General features: G+C 40.5%; 1 protein-coding gene across 2 annotated transcripts in view; it reads right to left on the reverse strand.

Moving 5' to 3' along the window:
- CLPX (caseinolytic mitochondrial matrix peptidase chaperone subunit X) overlaps positions 1 to 19,046 on the reverse strand; it is a 33,265-nt gene that overhangs the window by 8,763 nt on the left and 5,456 nt on the right. The window contains exons 3-8 of one of the 2 annotated variants that reach the window (XM_078884300.1): positions 17,720 to 17,840; positions 15,977 to 16,128; positions 12,111 to 12,276; positions 5,660 to 5,701; positions 3,625 to 3,693; positions 589 to 867 (exon numbers count right to left, since the gene is read on the reverse strand). In XM_078884300.1, the coding sequence (XP_078740426.1) occupies positions 589 to 867; positions 3,625 to 3,693; positions 5,660 to 5,701; positions 12,111 to 12,276; positions 15,977 to 16,128; positions 17,720 to 17,840 (829 nt within the window). The remainder of the gene's footprint in view (positions 1 to 588; positions 868 to 3,624; positions 3,694 to 5,659; positions 5,702 to 12,110; positions 12,277 to 15,976; positions 16,129 to 17,719; positions 17,841 to 19,046) is intronic. The other variant, XM_078884309.1, reaches the window with a different exon arrangement.

The following is a 19,046-nucleotide window of genomic DNA, read 5'->3' on the forward strand; positions in this document are numbered from 1 at the left end:
TTGTATAACACATTTTAATACAATGCTTAACACCATGTAGGAGCAAGAAGTGATTAAAAAAAATCAGTAACAGCCCAAGTAACATGGCTATTTCTCAATTCAAGATGCACGCAATGCTAGCCATTACATTTACCTGTGGATGTTTTCCTTACATTTTTGGCAATTAGGAGCACGAGAACAACAATTCAGAATTACACTTTTAGAGTGCAGCAGCAGCAGCACCACGACCGCACCTTTGGCCTGGATACAAGCAGCATTAACCTTTTCCCGTTCTGAAATGACTGCAGGTTGCAGGGTGGGTCCCGTTCACCGCCGAATCGCTGAACGCGCAAGCGGTTCAGCGTTAATTTTATTTAGAGGCATAGCGCCGTTGTTTTTAAAAGACATTGTACTGACCGCAGAGAACTGTAGCGACACGACCGCACTCTATATGATAGCTGGCACCAAACCGTGGCACACGCCCTCCCGCATGGCCTTGTGGGAGCCTCGGCACCGATACATTTATTTTATTTTACGTGTACGTCATCGGAACGGGAAAGGGTCGAGGTAGAACTACTTCAGCACGAGCGTAGACTCCAAACAACAGACCGGAGCCGGTGGGGCCCAGCAGCACGATGTTGCTCTTCTCCAGGCGGATGTCGTGCGTGGGTGCGTCCAGCACGTCGCTGGCGCGGCGCTCGCGTGGCGGAGCCGGGCCCCCCTCCGGCCCCTTGTCTCCTGCTGATGTCGCTGCTGCTGCTGCCGCCGGGGGCGCCCCCGGTTGCTGGCCGGTCCCCGCTGCTGCTGCCGCCGCGGCCGCCGCCTGCTGCTGTGCCGACGCCCCCAGCGCATTGCTGTGAAGGCCGATCCCAGAGATCTGCAACAGCTCTGCGCATGCCGGGGAGAGGGGACGGAGGAGGTAAACGTGCTCGATGTGGTGCTCCACCAATAAGACAACGCCTCTGCTGCACCTTTTGGTGCGGAATCTGTGAGCAGTGGGAAGTGATTTTAGACACATTTTCTGTGTAAAGTGGTTTTTTTTTTTTTACAAAACTTTATTCCAGTGAGCAAAGGGAGGTTTGGATGTGTTTTTGTAGCAAGAGTAAGCAGCATTCGTGCCTTTTATACTGAAATGTATGGGTGATGTTAATCCTTTGCCTGATCAGAATGATTTTGATTTACCTACTCTTTTGCACTGAAATTCAAATATTGTGTTTGACCTGACAGCAAATATTAGTATGCAAACAAGTATAAACAGCATACTAGATTCTTTATTAATTCTCTCGATAAGCATGTTTTGCGGTTAGTTAACTTTTTGAACACATTTTCTATGAAAACCTTGATGACGACTGTAAACGGGAAAATATTTCTTTTATTTTGCATTTCACATGTGGGGAGAACCCAGAGTGACAGTGGCGGCCCTAAGCAAACTCGCGCTGCATGTGAAACTGGCTGTGAAAACACGTTGTGAACAACGCACACAACACACATACACAGAACAATATCTGCAAGTGTTAAGAGAGAAAAAAGCCAAGACATGTTTAGAAAATCACAGCTGTTAATATTTTGAAACAATTGGAAATGATAATTTTATCAAAAACAGAATACAGTAAAACCTTGGCTTGCGAGTAACTTGGTCCGCGAGTGTTTTGCAAGACGAGCAATTTTTTTAAAGTAAATATTAATTTTATAAACGAGCTAGCTCTTGCAATACGAGTAGTACGTGTATACGCTTTGTCTGCCGAGCGTCACGTGATCACAACTGATATACGAGTGCTTTGGATTACAAACACGTTTCCGGAACGAATTATGCTCGCAATCCAAGGTTTTACTGTACGCAGACAGTTCATGTCGTGAAATAGAAGGGAATATTAATTTGGCTTGGCAAGTGTTTCTGCATGCACAAAGAACCGTGAACATCAGGCTGGGCGCTGGAAGCAGAGAGCAGTATTCAAGGCAGTGTTGCTCTTCAGGGTAAGGCTTTTTCCAAACTCTGAAGAGCAATGACTAGATTAGCAATAGGACATTCCATCCACGGCATAATAATTGCAAGGCGGCGATGTCTCATCACTAACCAAACAATCTATCTTTTAAACTGAATCTAATCAGTCACTGTAAGGGTTTTATTTGAAGCATCACCCAAGACAGTCAAAATATCCCAACACAGACTGCACTTGAACTCTGTCATGGGTGGGCATGGTTTGTAGGGGGTACTTCTTGGCACAAAAACAGGACCCTTGCATTCGTGAAGTCTTTCTCACAACTACGCTGCATACACTCATGCATGAGGAATAGTCAAAACATTACAAGAACACTTACTAAAGATGTCGTGTGAAAATATGTATCCAGTATTATATACATTTAAGTATCATGAACAAATGATTAATGTTCAGAAATATTTTATATTAAAATTTTTTAAAGTATACAAATTTACAATGGTCAATTATTGGGAGGGGGGAGGCATGCATCTGAGACAGTTTTGGAAATGTACACCATCTTGGCAGAGACTAATCGAAACAAGGTTGACTTTTGTTGACCTCTCACAAATTGGCATTGATTTTATTAACCATGGAAGGATGATGCACAGTTGATCTCAATAAAGATTCAAATTAACCATCTTTCACTTGTGAACATCCATTGTGGCAGTTGGGATTTAGACTTAATAACTGATTAATTATAGGTAAGGAAAGATCTCACCAAAAATATGCTTCTACAACCATAGTGTGATTTAATCTCCAGACGTTTCAACAGCCGATCAAGAGAGTTTAAATCCTGTCGACGCACACGTCGGTTTCCAAGAGTTAATAATGATCCTCATAAGCGGTTAACCGTAGGTGTATGGACTGCCAGGAATGAAAAGGTCTCTTCTCTTAAACGACTGTCAAAATATCCGGAGATTAAAATACTATGGTTAGAGAAGCGTCTATCTTCTTTCTGAGATCTTTACTTACAAACCGTTGTTTATATATAAACTTTGTATTTTGAGTTGAAATGCTCTAACCTGAGATTACTCATCAGCCTATATTATTCATATGGCTGACCATTTAAACAAAGTAAATTGTATGAATATGCACATTTAAATTGTTGCATTTATATACTAAAACAATACATATGGCCTTTGCAGTTGTGATTGGTAGTTTTGGACAATCCGAAAGAATACCCATGCTGCGAGGACAAAATTAAACTCAAAATAACACCAAATATTATTCATATATGGATATAATTTTACTGTTTAAATAAGCAATGTTTTTTTTACTACCAAGCAAATGTTTTAATAATTGCATCTTGTTTTTAGTTTTTGCTCGTGACTGCCATCTTTCACAAGATATGTGGATTGTTTTTACTAAATAATAACATTAGCATGGTCAATAGAAACAAAGCTTGCAAGGACAACATTTTAAGAAGACCAAAAACCTTACAACAAAAATACGTAGCTGGAAAATCCAAGTCACCAATTACAATCACAGGACATAGTTATGTAAAATCAGCATTTCCAATAGGCAGTTTATATCTGTAATATTGGGCTGGATAATTACCACCAAGGACAGTATTTAAAAATCAATGTTCACATTTTAAAATTTAGGATTTCTCACGTAGAGTTCCAAATTTTATTTCAGCACTATATAAAGTTAAAGAATATCTCACCCTGAAATGTGAGCTGCTGTTGCTGCCCTCTCCATCCTAGCCTGCCCTTCCTACTGCTCCTATACCTTCCTGACACACAGGGCACATTTCATGCGCCCTCAACAACGGCAGACGCAGTTGGTATTGCAATGCTTCACACGGCCTTGGCACATACAACACTTAACACCTGGGCTTGCTATGATTAGATTTTTGTAACATTTAAATGTTACCAGTGATTTAGACTGAAGGTGGGGTCAGATGTGGCAGCAGAAATATCCACATTGTAAATAGGTCGACTGGTATTTTTCTGTCTATTTGTTTTTTGCCCATGTAGACCTGCATTTGGATAGTTTGTGACAGGGTCAATCCTTATAATTTATTTCCTCAGTTGTAATATGCACTTAAAACGTTACAATATCCTATGTCCAGGGTTATAAACATGGGAGAAAATGTGTGCATATGCATGCGTTTGTCCTTGTAAGTATTTAATGAGGGATAACAACATTGTGTTCCAAGTCCCATTAACGAGGTTATGTCATTAGTTGCGGCATCACATGCCAATTACATCGCGCCTTGGCCGGCAAGGAAAATACTTTTAATGCTCAATTAGGTCACAAAGTTTTGGCCAACCAATTCCAAAATGTGTCTGGCTTTCCGTAAAGCCAACTCTACAATAGCAGCGGTACTTTATTTAAAAACGTAGTTTGTATTGGATAATTTTTACAAGTGTTAACAAGTGTTAACATAGATTAACAGATGTCATGAATCCATGCTTTCAAGTCAAATGTGATAATCCCAAAATTGTGACCTCCATGTTTGTTGCAAAGTATACTTTTCTAAATGCGTAGACTAGAGTTTTATAAGTAAAGTGTGGGTCTGCTGAAGCCAGCATGGGTTAGTGGTTATCTCAATTTGTAGTCCTGAGCCAACCAGTGCAAATTTCACATTTCTATGGTCAGGGCAATAAATTATTTTTTGTCCACAAAAACTATCTGAAGTATGTAAATACTAGCATTAACATAGGTCTATTTTAATTCCATATGCTGTGATGATACTCAATCATGCGCACAATTTCATACACCAAATCGATCAAAAATAGTCGAGCCGTTTCTCAAGCCACTGCTGGTTTAAGGCTTCCCCGACCATGTTGGTCATGGAGGTGGGTTGTTATTTAGCCATTTTTCCCACTCTACTTCACTGCGGAGTGACCTCACCTTTATTAAGAATGTAATCGTAGCAAGCCACAGTTCACCAACATAACTCATTAGCAACAGATACAACAACAAATACATGTGTTTTCAATTTCACGAAATGTAAAAATATTAACTTGGTTAATTTCAAGATGAAAATAAATAAATAAAAGTCTATTTTGATACAGTATACACTGTAATGTTAAGAGTTACCAAGTAAAAACACCACACTTGCGTCAACCAAATGCACACCGTGCTTGGTGTCCTAAATTTAGAAGAAAAATATCAGCACTGTTTACCCATATCTAGTTCCATAAAAGTGTTTTCTTTCGTGCTATTATAAAAGCAGCAAAAGCGGTTGTTAGAGAAACAGGAAATCAGAAGGGTCGTTAGCATTTGCATTTGGCAGGGACAAAATTTGGCAATTGTTTGGGGTGTGGGGTATGCAGGTAACAAGAACTAACCATATTTACATGCATGCATGAAACAACAGAGCATTAAGGTAAATGGCTTAAAACCAAAACATGTAGAGTTAAGTGTATTAAAATCACTTTGGATCATCCAATTTAACCTGCTGCACGACATTACCTTGGCATGGCCAATTTAAAAACTGTTTAAAAGTGTCTTTAGATAAGAAATGAGTCTGAAATATTTCAGATTAAATTGTTACTCTATAAACACGTGAAATGTAGATGTCCAACTGCAGCAACTGGCAGGTGCTCCAGAATAGTTTTTGCTCCACGAGTTTGAGCTGCTGCATTGTTGTCATATTGTGTGGGCAGGGCACTCGTTTCACCGCTGTCTCTGAATGGAAAGGATGGATGGGGAGGAGTTGGTGGGAGGTGAAGTGGGAGGGGACCACTTACTTGCAAACCTGTACTCATCCTCTCTTCTTCTCACTTCGAGCTCTACAGCAGGGAGGGGGAGAGAAGCAAGCAAGCAGACATTCAGAAGGGAAATATGAGATAATGAGCCTTGGTCCTGAAAACACTTGTCAGACACGGAGCCTCTTACAGCCCTTATTAATAGAGATCCCACAAATATTACAAAAAATCAACAACACTTTGGTGTCCAGTGATAACCAAATTAACACACTTATTAAAGTAAGGTAATATTTAAATGTGGCATTTATACCTTTGTCTCAAAGACATTGACAGAGATGAGAATATCCCCAAGCTTATTTTAGACGCAATGAGTTACACTCATTGGGACTGTTGACAGAAACAATCCAGTCCCTCTACGCAAGGCATTCCAACTAATTGCGTTCATTTTTCAACGACTGACGTATGTTTAAATTGAAGATTTGATTTATAGCCAGATGCATATTTCCCTGCACTCAATTTTATTTTTCTAAGCAGAATTTTGCGTAATGGAGGGTTTTTTCTTCTTCAAGATTACTCTGAGTAATGTATATTTAAACCAAGTTTACGTTGCCACAACCTAAAAGTTAGCTGATCATGGTCAACGGAGCAAATTAATCAGATTCTTGAATAAATTACAAGAGTTCTCAGATTAAATTATTAGAGCTTAATAATGTGATAAATACCCACTGGCTGTTTCTGGCTGTAGCCGTGTTGGACAGTCCCTGTGACTTTAAAACAGGACCCGTGCTATGCTGGGAGAGCGAATTTGACCAAAAGATTGAGTGTTGGCCAATGTTTATGTAGGTCTAATAGAAAACAAGGCAGTAGAGCAGGGACTAAAGCAGAGGGTTATGCGGTTGTGCTACACAGACCATTGTGTTTTAGGGTTGTACCAAGTGTTTATTTGGCAAGAAGTCCGACGTTTCATTGACCATGCTGGGAGCTTCCTCAGACTGAAAACGCCCCATCAATTCAGTTCCTGCAGAAGCGCCCAGCAACATTGAGTTTATTTGATACGTTACACGGATAATCCCATTCATCTAGTTTTCTGGCTATTTTTCAAGGGATTATGCATGGTCCGCGAGCACAGCAATTAATTGATTTTGGGTGGTGCTCTTTTGCCGATGGTGTGATCCCAACTCAGTCTCTTTTCCCCCTGCTCGTATTCTGGTAGGACCTGGGTGCCCCCCCCATGATGCTAAATTCCAATGTTACCCATAGCTAGTTTTTTAAAATCATTATTACAACCATGCACATTGACGCCTTACTTATGGACTTTCCCAACAACAGATGTATCCTATTCAGTAAACACATTATTTTGTCCAAACATTTCCAAATATGCGTTAAATTTTTGATATAATGGCAACACTGAAAAAGTAGCTTCTTTGAACTCGTGAATCAGCTACTGAATAATGAACATGTATGTGCAGGTGGGATTACGCTACCACAAAAACACACAAGCCAAAGCCACTCGCCGAAACATTGCATAGGCCGAGAGCCATTATAAACATCAGTGGAACACAATCTGCACCACTCTAAATATGAAGTATAAGTCAAGCATGTCTGCTGAGAAAAATACTTCCACCCGTACCAAGATGTGGACTTGGACACACAAGGAAGCCCTCGGGATAGGTTTGTTTAACGAATCAAAATGGAAAGCATTGAAAAGAAAACACAACATCAAAGTCTCGTGTATTTTTTGTTCAACGGGCAAGTCAACACGTACATTAATGGGCAAAAAATAATTGTTTTGACCTGACCATGCAAATACGACTTTTATTCATGGGTCACCATGCTAAGTTCAAGATGGATTAACATACGTCAGTCTGATGGTTTAACAAACGCCAGTCCGTTCGACATTAGCAAGTGTGCAATCTTTAAAGATTTAAGTTGATAACAAAGCTTCATAATATACAGTCGAATACTTATGTATATACTTTCTATGCGTCTAAAAAAGACGAATATTTGGGTTCACATTTTAAAGTAGATTTCGATTTAAAGCTTTCGTGACTGCAGGGATTAATATTCTTGAATATTTTAAGTAGTTTAAGAAATATCAGTAACGTCAACTCTCTGAGCTATCGTCCTGCACACGATGGTGCGCTGCCAGCTGCAGTGTTTTGTAAGGGTATTTTATGCAAACAGAACTAAACCAAACAATATTTTTCTTTTTTACCAGGTAAGGCCCACTGCTGGTGTGCTGACATTTACTGGGGAAGTCAAACGTGAGCCTGAGATTGAGTGAATGTGAGCCATGTGGTCCAAGAGGCAAAGACAAGGACTTCAGAGTTAGACCGTGAGCACGATGCACACAGGATTTGGTTCGTGCTTTGTCATTACAAAAACTAAATCTATTTTTATTTTACGAAGCAATGCCCACTGACCTATGTAGCTCTTTTCAGAAGCGACCTGGCCACAAATGATAGCTTAACGAAGTGGCTTATCACGTGGAAATTCATAGCAGCCAAATACTCTAAACATATGTTTCTAAAAGTAGAGGAAAAAACTGGAGGAACCAAAGAAAAATCCAAGCAACCACGGGGAGAACATGCAAACTCCAAATATATAGGCATCATGGTCAGGATCAAACCTACGTCATACCAGGCGAGATAGTTAGCATCTCGCCACCGTGACGAGATGTTAACTATATGAATGATAAAAATGAAGCAAATTAAATAAGAAGTTAAAGTTAGGAATAAAGGGCATTTTCTAACCATTTAACTCAGGTAACCAAAAGAAATGTCATTCACAATCATTAACCTCATTTGATGGCATGCGTTGCAAAATTGCACACTAGAGGGCGCTCTATCACTAGAAAAAGCGCTCAAATGCAATGGAGGTGTCCAAATGTTCAAACCAAAACTAAACTATTTTATTTGACCGTATAAGGCCCACTGATTAAGTTCTTTTTCAGAAGCGACCTGGCCACAAATGAGAACTCAACGAAGTGGCTTATCACGTAGACATTTCTAGCAGCCAAATTCTCTTAAAATGCATGTTTTTAAACGTGGAGGGAAAAACCGGAGGACCCGAAGAAAAATCCACGCGGTCACGGGGAGAACATGCAAACTCCAAATATGAAGAAACCAGGGTCCGTATCAAACCTACGACCTCCTGTATATCAGGCGAGGTAGTTAACAGCTCACCACCGGTGGTGCAAGCTTCTTAAATCCCCCGCCTCTGTCCACCTAGAAATCTAACGGTAGTCACTAGGTAAGTCACGTGTGACAGCGTAAAGTGTGGGGACTCCCACCTCTTCCAAGATGTCAGGCCAGGGTGAAAGAGTAGACCAAGTTCCCTCTAGAGGGGCTCTATAAAGCTCCCTCTAATAAAGGCCCTTATGCCAGCAGTGACATGGGCAAGCAGTGAGAAAGCAAATGTGGTGTTGTACCTTTATTTTCTTTTACCGTATTGTTTTCGGAAAATATCTTAGGAACAAGCCCACTTACACAGGTGTTTTTTGAAAAGAGCCATCTCAGCAGCCCAACTGTTTCTAACTTAATTTAGAAAGCAGTTATTCAGCTCATGTGTAGGTCAACAAAGCCAAAGGTTAAAACTAATCCTGCATGACAGTAAACTGAACGTTGTATTACGGCTGTGGTGATGACAGGGTACAGGAACATCACGATAAGGTGTGATGGTTATTCTCAACAGCTGGCTGTAGCAATCTCGGGACAATCCAGTGTTGCTTGGGGGCTGCAGACATAAACAACTGATGATTATATGGCTGCAGGAAAGACTCTTCTCTCAACGAGTGCAAATGTGTGCACACCTACGACACTTGCCTATCCATTATTAAATTTCGATTTAAAGCTTTCGTGACTGCAGGGATTCATATTCTTGGTTCTTTCGGTAAAGTCACGTAGAAGGGTAATACAATTGTAAAAAAATATATTATTTTATTATTTCCCTTCTACATGACTTTACCGAAAAAACCAAGAATATGTATCCATTATTACTTCACCCGAAAAAAAAGTGTACGAGGCCAGCTGCTGCTGTCATGCACAACTACCTAAAATCAGTTGACAGGACGTCTGTTACGTGAAGCACAGTGCAGAGTTCTGCATGCCGGTCTCACGGCCGTAAACATGCAGATACTTGATAAAGCATCCAGTGGCTACGGCATGGCATGCGTAGAAAACAAAAACTATAAATAACCTAACTTTCTCGTGGTACAAGAATATTAAGCACCACTACATGTTAAATGACTGTCTATCGCTACAAACCCAGACTAATAAATCACACAACAGGCTCGACTTAAGAAACCCGTGGGGTTCAACTGGGTTTGAGTTCACTCACGTGTCTGAAAAATGTGGGTCAAAGGGAAACAGTGGGGTCTGCACCCACTCATTGCAGACATGTAACCTTGGCAAGTATCCCGGTGATATAAATCTCTCTGCTCAGCTGCGCATGTGCGGAATGTTTGCTTTAAAATCTTTTTTTATGCACTTCCCTTGAAGATACAAACAGTTTCACAAAATAACATGTGTACAGAAACCCGTCATTCATGTCGAACAACATATTCCTTTCAACAACTTCAAGCAAAGGAAAGCATTATCAGCAGCTGGACAACAAAGGCACTTGATTTATGTGTTTACGGAAACCACTTCTGGAAATGTATGCCAAAAGCTGAGTCACAGAATGGAGTTCTGCTTAATATTTATACTTTTAATTCTACGACAAAGCAGTTACTATTCTTTGGGTCTTTCGGTAAAGTAATTGTTTGCTATTTTCTTTCAACCTGTCTACGTGACTTTACCGAAAGACCCAAAGAATATGAATCCCTAAAGTCATGAAAGCTTTGAATCAAGATTTAAAGCAGTTCTTTGAGAAAAGTGCTTTTTTGTAAAAGGTGACCCATTCTTCTATAGTTGGAGAATGCAGATTACAATGTGGGGTCATAAATCGCTGAAAGTTTACATGAATTCGATTTAATGGAATACACCTTTGTTTCTAAATTTCAAGGAATTTTGTTCAAGGTCACAAAAGGCATCAATGATTATCAATACCCAATGCTTCCTGTTGAACAATCAGGAAGACCATTCAACTATATATTTAAGGATACATCCGTTTTCCGTTTGATTTGCATAGGCTGGCTAAGCTGGTAAATTTAATACAATCGGTTCGGTATGTTAATTGTAAGTTTTGTATTTGAGCTAGGATTTGGGTGCACAATATCTTTCCAATGGGTTTTACAAAGTTATAAACGTATAACGATTATGTGTGTTGGTAATTCTGCAAATAGATCATTAGGTGGCTGTGGGATCCAAATTGCTGAGTCAATGCACTGCTGAAACAAGGAAGTGTGATTTCTGGGCGTTGCTTGACCATATTTCACTGGTCAATGTGGGTGGCGGGGCCCATGTCAGATTCAAATATCACTCGCCATTTATAACGGTCGTGAATAGACGTGATACTCAAATTACCGGGTTCGTCCATCAGTGTGCTAATAAGTCACATGATACTCAAATATCCTAAAAGACCAAAATAATTTCAGCTTTTAAGCCCCCCAAAAATTATAAAACCAATGGGGGCGCATCAAATGTTCCATTTGCATGTTGTGCACAGTACTTAAATAAGACGCAAACGTTGTTCTCCACTTTGATTATGGCCTCAACTTAAGCTTAATGTGACAAAGACAAGACAAACACTAATATAATCAATAATGATATAATCACGCAACTTTTACCAATAAACCATTCCACATTTACTTGAATCGCCGGAAGTAACACATTTAATTTAGAAACCATCTAAAAACACAAACACCTCAGAATGCTGTACACAGTGACTATATAATGATAAACAGTACAGAGACATAAAACCAAACAAAAGGAATGAGTTGGGCAAATAGACCTGTAATGTGACACACACAAGCTGTTTCAACAAAATATTAAAGAAGACAAAAAACAACTCCCCACACACTTGTGCATTCTGTGAACAGGATCATCTTGATGGCAACATGCCTCATGACAAAATCTACCATCACAAATAACAAATACATCTCTTGCTTAGATAAAATTGTTGCCAGAGGCTATCGACAAGCACATCATCATCGCAGGAGATGAGCCCAGCCACTGTTTAACCATGCACCACTCACCTTATGAGTAGACTGAGAAAATGTCTTTATTAATTTACGAGGGAAGTTTGTCACTGTAACGTATGACAATGAATCAACATGAAACATAAAGCAATTTTCAGATCAGCACAACCCTTGATCACGCATACACTACTGCTTGAAGGCCTCCCAATGAAGTGTTGGGTCATGGGAGTTTGTTTCGACCATACTTCAACACGCTGCTCAGGACTGGTTCAGATATCACTCGCCACTGATTTCTAGTCGTGGCTGGGAGTCAATCTCAGGTGAAATGGTTCGTAGGTTCAGTGCGTGAACCGCTTCGCCTCCACTCGCCCCCCCCACACACACACACATTTGTATAGATACACAAAGGCTTACCTCGCGGGGAAAGCGGAACTTGCTTGCTCTCCAGAGCCTCGCTGGATTGACGGCCGGGTGCGGGGATGTTGTTGTAGATGCGCTTATAGTGATTGTACACAGCCACGGCCAGCACCTTCTTGGCGTACGACTGCCCAACCACAAACTTGTCCAGGAAGTCATAAATCTAACAATTTCACAATGTGAGAAGCAAACACGTAAGCAACATTAAATATGCCATCATAGCAGTAACATCCGGAGGTGGCAAAATATAATAGTACAAGCCTTTTGCCCGTCCAAGGACGGGTATATTGCAGTAAATCTGAAACTTGCAAGTGAAAAGCAGACCGCGACGTGATATTAATTGCATCAATGCGTGTGCAATTTGTAAGGGCGGGGTGACACAGACCTATGTCATTTGAAGGTTATAATCCCTTGTTCATCATGACGTCCTTTTTACTTCTATGTCTCAATAGCGTTACGGAAATCGCGTGACGTGAGGGTTCTGCCTTTGTAGTGAGGGTTGTGAGTTGACGCCGAGGAGGGGGGAGGAGGCGCCTCTACCCCCCCATGTGGAGTGACGTGACCCGCCAATTATTGGGGGGGGGGGGGGGTGTCCATTTGGAAGACGTCACCTCCCCGACACTTCGAGATTGGAGTAACATCTGCCAATTAGGCGGCACTTATTTCCACCAGAAACCTTCCTGATATTCTTACAGTAGAGGCCATTTTATCCTCTGGGTGCCAATCTGTGATTGATAACCTGCGCTCCACTTACCAACATATGTGCCTCAACAACGTCTTCCTGATTACGTCTACAATGCTCCCCCCTGCTACATGCTACTCTGAAAATTCAGGTGGTTTCCCATATCCTAGGATGGACAAAATAAACATTTAAAGCGTGCTCTTTTGAAACATGGAGAGGAAGACCTAAAAGAGAATGGGCTTGATAACACAAGGGATTTGTGCCAGAAAGATGTGGCCACAACTTGAGCATATTGGCACAAGACAGAGGAAAGTGGAAACAACAAATGACGAAATGTGATGTGGGGACACCTACGGGCTCTCTGCCCATGCATGGATCGTGATGACCCTATCCTGCCATGTCACATCACTCTTAGATCATTAGACAGATTTGACTAGTTTATTTATGTAAATGCTTCACTAAGTAAATAGATGCCAAGAGCACAACTAAAATGTAATTGGTGCAATTAAACATTACAAAAGTAAAAGTATGCCACTTTTATATTAGACTGTTATAAAGAAAGAATTTAAGAGCAGCCTTCTGCCCTTTGAGCATCGGGGCATTTAGAAGATAGGATTTATTTGGATAGTCTTCAAGCACTGCAAGCTTTTTATAGGACGAGTTATTAAAGCTGAATACTTATCTCAAACAAGTCCTGAAAGTTTGGCTTCTAACATTGTATGAGTAACAAAATATTCATTTCACAGTTTCCATGCAGTAGTGAGTGAATGAGGCAAGATCAACCGACTCCTTCGTCTTCTATATTTTTACATTAGGCGACTGCCAAAGGTTCAAATCTAGGACCACTGTGACGTGGTTTAGTACAATGGCGCCTGGCTATAAGTTACTTTGATTCACGTAAAATGTAATTATAAAGACCAAAATATTCTTCCACTACAAAGTTCCCGGCCAAAACTATTTTTTCAAACGGCTTAACAAATGAATTACAGGACATTTGCAACTGGAACTTCGAACCTAGGACAACGTTTAAGATCCTGGTTAAACATTAACATCACATTATGTTCACAGCTTTAAATAGCTACCACCTGACAATATTAACTCTGAAGAGAAATTAACTCTGCTTAAAGATCACGTGTTCACAACTTCATGAGGGATGCCAGAGGTCATGAGAAAGATACAGACAGGTGGACCTTGTACACATACTGCCAAGTGCTTATTTATTTATTCATAAAGGACTAGGATATTTTCTGTGTAACTTTCTGTACTTGTGCACTAATTCATAGATAGTCAATACTGCCTTTGTTTACCAAGAAAAAACAAACGCTTGTGCTTACGTGCAATGATTGGTTAAAATGTTAGTTTATGCACTCTGACACTTTAATGTACCATAGTCATATAGCCGAGTGGTCAGTGCACTCAGATTTGATTGTCCACGGGAGAGCTTCTACAGGAACAAAGGTCCTCATATGGAGCTGTTGTAGCCCCAAATCTGCTATGTTAGAAATTACCTGCAACGATCAATTGAAATATAATGGACTTAACGATGGTTTTTCAGGTAACTCTTGCAGAATCCCAATAGTTTCACACCCAAGCAAATAATGCGCAATAAATTAAAAGGGCATTCAAAAGAATAGATTGCAGACAAGTGCTTTAGTTCGCCAAGCATGTAGGGAGGGGGAGGAAACTCTGCTTTGTTTGCAGTGAGATCATTACAACGGGCAGGCGAGTGGACGCCAGAGAACCCATTTGTAGCCCAGCCAGGGGGGGGGGGCATTCCCAAAGTCAACCCGAGCAGTATGCCAGGGCACAGCGACACCGCATTTTGTCACACATTGTACAATGGATGTGAGCCTCACGTCTATATATAATTCAGTGCCTCATTGAAGTTTGCCTTCTAGCATTATAATCTAGATTTGAAGTTTTCGTGACTGCAGGGATCCATACTCTTTGGTTCTTTCGGTAAAGTCACGTAGGTAGAAAATAAATTAAATCACGACGTTTCGATCGCAACACAAGCGACCGTCATCAGGCGGAACCGAAACAGCAGGACAACTGCTGATTTAGCAGTCGTCCTGCTGTATCGGTTTCTAGCATTATCACAATGTTTTTAACTTTTTGGCAATCAAGAACTTACACAAGCACCTTCCTTATGAACCTCAGCAGTTTAAAAAATGTGTCTACAATAGGAAAATAGAAACACCGAGATATCCTTGCTATTGACACAATGGAGCTCGTTTGAAAATGGAAACACCGAGTGATGATCTAAACTTTGCTCTTAAATGCTTGAGAACACACATCCACTTTTTTGTTTCTCCCAGGGGGACATTGTTATATACTGGGCTGGATGTTATATATATTTAACTCAATCCCTATCTTCTCCACCATGCAAACATGATCTGCAAAATAATGATCAAGCATCACATTCAACAATTCAAATTGCTTGCACATGCAGTTAAAATAAATGTGGTTTAAAATCCACAAATTACGCAATGGTAAAAAAACAAGCATATGTTGATTACACAACGGAGGCACAAGACGTGTTGGGCAGCAGGCTTGTTTGTTTCCTGATAATATGCAAGCATGTGAATAATAATACGTTCTTGCTTAGATTCTTGGTAATTCTTGGCTTATTTGGACTGAATACAGTAATGGCTTTTCTGCTACATTTAGTTTCAGCGCCATTAATAGAGCACTGCCCTTTCTTTTTCAGCCATTTTTAAGGACGAAAACATCAAATATGCCGAATAATCACAAAGAATGCAGAGGTTTAGCACCGGAGCACGTCAGGTGGCAGACTGATTGGGAGACATACTGTGAGTTTGTTTGTGCAGAACCGGTGCCGGAGTCAGCGTCATACCGTAAATGCTGTCCGACCACCGTAAATAGTAACACGGGTGGCAATTGCCGATCTGCCATAAGTGCGGATCGATGCAAGTCGAATTTATCTGCTGTAACAAAGCAATTGACTCAATCAAAAGGTCATGAGTTCAAATCCAGATCAGGTCTCAACTTTAGCCATAAATATCCGTTGGGCTACAGCTAATGAGAGACTGGCCCCCTGTACAAAGTGAATTTCCGTAAACTGGCTCAGAGCTGCCATTGGTGCAGAGCACAGCCCATGGCTGATTTGAGGACGGGGACACTGGGCTTGCTGGTGTACACAGGCTGCAGGATGACGCACCTTCTTGGGCGGTGGCGGGGGCTTCTGCTGGAAGGCTAGCTTGGCTGCCTCTGCTGCCGACTCGGGCTCCTTGAAGCTCTTGCGCGAGTCCGTTTCCGAGAGCACCACGAAAAAGTGATGACACTTCTCACACTTGACAAAACGACTTGACGCTGCTCCAACACACAGGCACATGTCATTGTTATCAAGGACGGAAACGTGGAAATAATGGAGCAATGCCTCAATTACATCAACACATATTGCAGTCACCCTTTGCCCATAACATCTTCAATTTCAATAAAGTTTACATTCATAACGTGGAAGACAATGTAACAGTTTTCAGAGCCAATATAAATATAAAACCATACCAGTTTCTTCCAGAATATTACCTGCCAATCGTATGAAAGGTGCTTTTATTATTATTATATTTTTACACACTTTACATAGTCTTGAAAACAATCACGAAATTGCTGGTAATGTTAGAAACATACAATACTTATTTATGTGCAACCTCTCCACTGTTATTTACTTTGTATATAATGTTTGACAAAGTTGCAATTATTCATTAATCATTATAGTTCATTATCTTATCGAGTCTGTAGAATGTTGAGGAAAACTTTTGTATACGACACTACAGTATAAAACACATTTTTTTAATAAAAATTTACGTGGGCAGAATTTTATTCTTCAAGTTTAAGTATCGGCATTCATTTTCCTGCTCGAGCAATATCTACAGATAGGTTTCCGCGGAACTCTCATGTTTATTTTATTCCACATGAAAGTAGACCAACAGCATGGCTGAGTGCCACCCACAAGAGTGGATTGCAGCTCTCCACGGTCTCTGCATCGCAGGCACTTGCACTCGTGCCAACCAAACACAAGGAACAATCTGTTTTTGACTACATCTTGACACGGTTACAACATTACACTTGACAGATGTATGATGTTAGCATGCTGACTGTAGGTTGTTTGCTTGGGGTCATTGATTTAATGTCCAAAGCTGTCTGGTACTCTAAAGCAGACCAGGAACGTATGGTCTCAACACCAAAACCCAAGTAAGAAAGGAATCCACATCTACAAAATAAACCACTTATTGTAAGGTTAGTATTTTAGAGGTATCTTGATTAACAGGCACTCACTTGATGATGTAAACTAACTGAAACTTCATTAATTACAGAAAAAAAACCTGTGAAGATTAATCTAATTACGGTAAATACATTACATCACTATTACTCCAAAATAACTGTATTTCCTTTTGGTGGTTTTGATGACAGAAACCAGAGTAGTATACTTTTCAGTATCTCAACCTTCAGGAATTGCTCACTGGAAATATCATACAAATATGTTGATATGCTCACCGAAAATTGTTCCCATTTTTGTCAAGAGAATGCTGAAGAACATGGTAGTTAAATGTAGTCAGAAAGCATCTGTGGCTGACAGGGAATCTGTATTCTAGTTGCTGTAAGTGAAATAAGATTGAGTGCCATCTCCTTTTCTTCCCCCCTACTCCGTCTACTCCCTTAAGTTTTTCTTCCCGCACCTTCCCTGGCGGGACTATGTCACTCGGCTGACCTGGGAACGCCTGGGAATTCCCCAGGAAGAGCTATTCCCTATTGCCAGGGACAGGGAGGTCTGGACCGCCCTACTTAACATGCTGCCGCCATCACCCTCACCAAGACAAGAGGATTGAGAAACGAAAGAACATTAAATAAGATTGAGTGCCATCGCGCAAGTGAAACAATTGATGTTGTGCTTGTGACTCACACACGAAGGTCTCCACGTGAGTGCACAACTCGCCACACTTGGGGCAGCGCAGCTGATTGCTTCCGCCCTTTCCAGAGGCACCTGCGCTCTTCTTCCCTCCATTCGAATCTCCTACAGGTTTCTGTGGAAATCGAGGGAAACATGCAGCCAGGGTTTCCATTAATTTGTGAAAATTAGTGATGGCGCGGTGGCAAGCGCACGACCACCAGAGTGCGATTGCTGGTCGCAGCCCACATCCATCAGTGGTGCATATCATCTTAACCGGTCCTTGGCCTCTCTGACCAATCTGCAGAGCAGTGTTGAAAAGTACGGTCAAACAACCCCATGATTGATACAGCATGAGCAGGGCTTCGTGCAAGATGAAATTAGTTTCGTTTCTATTTAAAATGAACATTTAATGACTCTCCATCCTCACACTTTAAATATGAATTGTCATGATTTTGAACGTAATTGATGTATTATTTAATAATGCAGTGAATTCAAAACATTTTTACATGTATAATTCAATCAATGTATATCAAACATCATAATATATTTTAATAATTCAATCAATGAATGGTAACATGCCCAATGTGCATGATATCAAATCCCTTCCGTAAGATTGTATAAAATCACGCTTCTTTTTCCAGCTTAAGTTATGCAATTTGGTCTTTGTGGATGATTGCATTGGTCTCCAAATGCAGACAATCAGCCAGTTGGAGCATTTATTCAAATGAAAAGAACCAAAAAGTTGTGATCCAAATCTAAAGTTCAGGAACATGTGGAATCTTAACAATGATTACAGGCAGATGGCAAATAAGCCTGTCCCGTAAATAAACAGTGGTGAATAGCTTACAAGTTGCACAATGCAGCTTAGGGATCAGAAATGCAGGAGCAAATGGCAGTTTGCGTACTCGTGTGCTGAGGCCTTCACTGATAAAAGAGACACTTACTTGCCACCATCTCTGGTTATAACATCTAATCCTGTGTAAACCCACTGATAGGGATAATATTTTTCAATGTGCACTCGTGATAGCCTCTGTTATAATAAGAGTTGTATGTTGATAAAAAAATACTTATACCAACATTTGCACGGGGACAATGATTATTTTACAATTTAGTTACAGGTTAACTTTAACTTTAAGCTATTTGGCAGTGACAAAGGCATGACCAGCTTACCCTTAAGAATTAAGTGAATTGGTGTTCAATATACACTTTCCAGAGAACAAATAACTTCGGAAATTCCCCACAGTAATTAGTACACAGCTGTGAAAGTGGAACCACAAACGCTATAGACTCAATGGCAATCCCTAAAGCAAATATATGCAGTTTCATGATCACAATGGAT

The sequence above is a fragment of the Lampetra fluviatilis genome, chromosome 3 (genome assembly GCF_964198595.1).
Source record: "Lampetra fluviatilis chromosome 3, kcLamFluv1.1, whole genome shotgun sequence".
In the NCBI taxonomy this organism is placed as follows: Eukaryota; Metazoa; Chordata; class Hyperoartia; order Petromyzontiformes; family Petromyzontidae; genus Lampetra; species Lampetra fluviatilis.